The 3,134-nt window shown below is 35.9% G+C and overlaps 1 protein-coding gene across 1 annotated transcript; it reads right to left on the reverse strand.

The window, feature by feature from the left end:
- Positions 1-482: 482 nt before the first annotated feature.
- Positions 483-1,751, reverse strand: LOC124716699 (piggyBac transposable element-derived protein 4-like). The gene has a single exon (XM_047243241.1). It carries the CDS (start codon positions 1,749-1,751, stop codon positions 483-485), a length of 1,269 nt encoding a protein of 422 aa, XP_047099197.1.
- Between the last annotated feature and the right edge of the window lie 1,383 nt (positions 1,752-3,134).

Consider the following 3,134-nt stretch of genomic DNA (forward strand, 5'->3'; position numbering starts at 1 on the left):
TTGACAATAAACTATGAAAGTAGCCCCTATTACTTAATGCTTATAACAGCCAAATTTAACCTAGTTAACCCTAGGATGCATGGTGCCGAAAACACACATGAATACATATTCAGGGCCTCCGAGGCCCTGCCGTAATTTAAAATTTTCCTCTTTTCATATAATCATTCTTTGGAGTTAAATTTATTTATGTCAAATTTATTGTCATATTGAAAGATTCCTAAGATACAGTAACGGGATCTGGTGGGCCTGATTAACATTTTATTAATTTTAAAAAAAACTCTAAGAGTGAATTTTTATTAGTTACATCCATTTACATACAACATATTGTATTAATTCACCTATAAGTTGCAGTTTACATTTTATAACATTTATTACAACCAATTTCATCAATTAAAACATACTCATTATTCACAATATTATGTATATAGGCAATACTTTGACAAAAAGTTATTATTCATTGTTCACATAAAATTGCATTTTTCTTAGTCTTCAACATGTGACAAACAAGAAGCACAAAGAACACCACTATGTTCCTTACAAATGTTGGTTTTACACTTAATGCATGTCACATCACTTTTCTTGTGTTTATTATATGGACAATAATTGCATCTTTTTCCTGAAACAGGTAGCTGGTTCGGCAATATGACATTTTTTTGAACACCACATCTTTGCAGGGCATCAACGATTTTCTTTGGAAGATTAGGGATCTGAGTACGAAGTTCCATTAGTGGTCTTACCATTTCCTCTGCTAAATCTCTTAGGAACAAATGCCTTTTATCACTGCTTCCACTATGGTATGTCAGATGTTGGGCGGAAAATAAAATTTCACTGTTCATTGCTGCAACGTCCATCATATTCACCCATAATGCAAATGGCCATCTTCTTGTTTGTCTCTTGCAAGTGTAATAACAAATTTTCTGGTCCATTTGATCTACTCCACCCTTCGTAGAGTTATAGAACTTCATTATATCTGGTTTCTTTTTTGCATGAGTTTCATCAATGTTTCTGTCGTGATGCATTGTGCCTATGAGAACTACAGACTTTTTCATTTTGGGAACATAACTCACCATTGTAGTGTCACCTCTAAATGCAAACAAAGAGGAATGAATCGCTCTTGAGGCAGATAGTTTCATCTCATTAGGAATTTCTGGTTTATTTTGTTTGATTGTCCCCACCACTGTAATTTGCTTCTGAAGCATCTCTTCTGCCAGCTGCACACTAGTAAAGAAGTTGTCAACAGTAATATTTTTTGATGATTCTTCAATGCTTTTAGCTAGATCTTTCACCACATTCAATCCAACATTTTTCTGAATAGGTTCATAGGGCTTCCTTCCCGTGCAAACAATTCTGTCTGAAGCATATGCAGATGTAGCTTCACATAACCAAAATATTTTTATACCATACTTGGCTGGTTTAGAGGGCATATACTGGGTGAAGCTGCATCTTCCACGGAATGGGACTAGCTGTTCATCAGCTGTGAGCAAATCAGTGGGAATCATTCTATTTCTACACTTGTCAAGAAATAGTTCCCATACATAGTGAACACCTGCAAGTTTGTCATCTGCAGATCGAGATTCATGGGTATGCCTGTCATCAAATCTAACCATTTTCCTTGTATCCTCGAATCTATTTACTGACATGGTGGCCTTATATGTAGTAATTGCCTTTTCATCCAAGTATAATTCTCTAATAGGGACATCCCAACTCTTCTCAACACCAGAAAGCAGTAAAAGACCAATAAAACCCTCCATTTCAGCAAGCAAAACGTTTTTCCACATACAGCAGCCACTCTTCTGCATTCAATATTTGTGCAGTTGATGATTTCCTCTAGTATTTCCTTGGAGATGAAATAGTCCCAGGCATCCTTAGGTTTACAGCTTTTCAAACCACAGGCTGGACCAGATGCCTTCTTTACGATATTATGGACAGGCGTACGAAAAGTTGCAGGAGGATATGTTTTCCAAATCTTTCCATTCCGACTAATGTATGTGTGGTCTTCTATACCTTTTTGTGGTGGTTCTTCATTTTCAGACTCTGATGAAGTAATATTATTGGAAGGACTGTCATCTTCCTCAATATTCACATCTGCAGGTTCATTGGCTGATTCTTCACGACTTGCATCTTCAAAAATATTTCCTTCCTCACAAGAATCATCTTCTTCAACCACTGAGCCACAACACTTTCAAAATTAGCTGCATTTGCATGTGCTGACTCTCTTGCTTTGCGTGTCGAAGCCATAGCAAAAGGCGTGTTCTCGAACAGCAGCTTGTGCAGCACTAAACGAGTCATACTCGTAACAATATGGGTCTTGCAGCAACAAACAAACTACAGTAACAATGAGGCTGACAAGAGCAGCACAGGATAACAATACTATGCAATAATAAAACATTTGATAGAAAAAAGATCAATAATACACCAACATTGCCAATATGTGAATGTAGTGTGTATTATTTTTTAGTTATACTATTACTACTACAGCTACTGCTGCTGTTGGCACTTCTGTTGCTGGAAATACCACTACAGTTATTATTTAATTAATAACTGCTCCCAAACAAATGTTGAAGACAATATAGGCTAAAGAACATTTATAAACGTGTGAGGGCTTCTGAAGCCCTGCTTATGCATTCACGGAGTATGGGTAAACGTATTGAATTATACAAAAAGCTTAAAATGGTATCTCGTTCAGACTGGATAGGAGGAATGTCACAGTGTTAGTGAAAGAGTACTGGAAAGCAGTTTGAAATCAAACAAAAAAATTACAGTTTTTTTTTTTTTTTTTTTTTTTTTTTTTTTTTTTTTTTTTTTTTTTTTTTTTTTTTTTTTTTTTTTTTTTTTTTTTAAAATGAAGACATATAAGGGCCTCGGAGGCCCTGTGTATGCAGCCTAGGGTTAATTAGAATGAATGTGACTACTTTTAAAAAAGCTGCTGCTTCCTGAGTTATACCAGATGACTTTGCTAAATGAGGAAAAACTACAGGAAACCAATCCTGAGAGGATAAGGAGCAAAAAAGATCATAGGGACAAATCAGCAGAAATACATTTCTTGGGAGGTACAGCCACCTCAAGGTGGAGACAAAAGTTTTTTGACAGTGTAGTAGGTTCCATTGATTAAAAACACACACGAGAACAGACCA

Source organism: Schistocerca piceifrons, chromosome 9 (genome assembly GCF_021461385.2).
Source record: "Schistocerca piceifrons isolate TAMUIC-IGC-003096 chromosome 9, iqSchPice1.1, whole genome shotgun sequence".
Classification (NCBI taxonomy): domain Eukaryota; kingdom Metazoa; phylum Arthropoda; class Insecta; order Orthoptera; family Acrididae; genus Schistocerca; species Schistocerca piceifrons.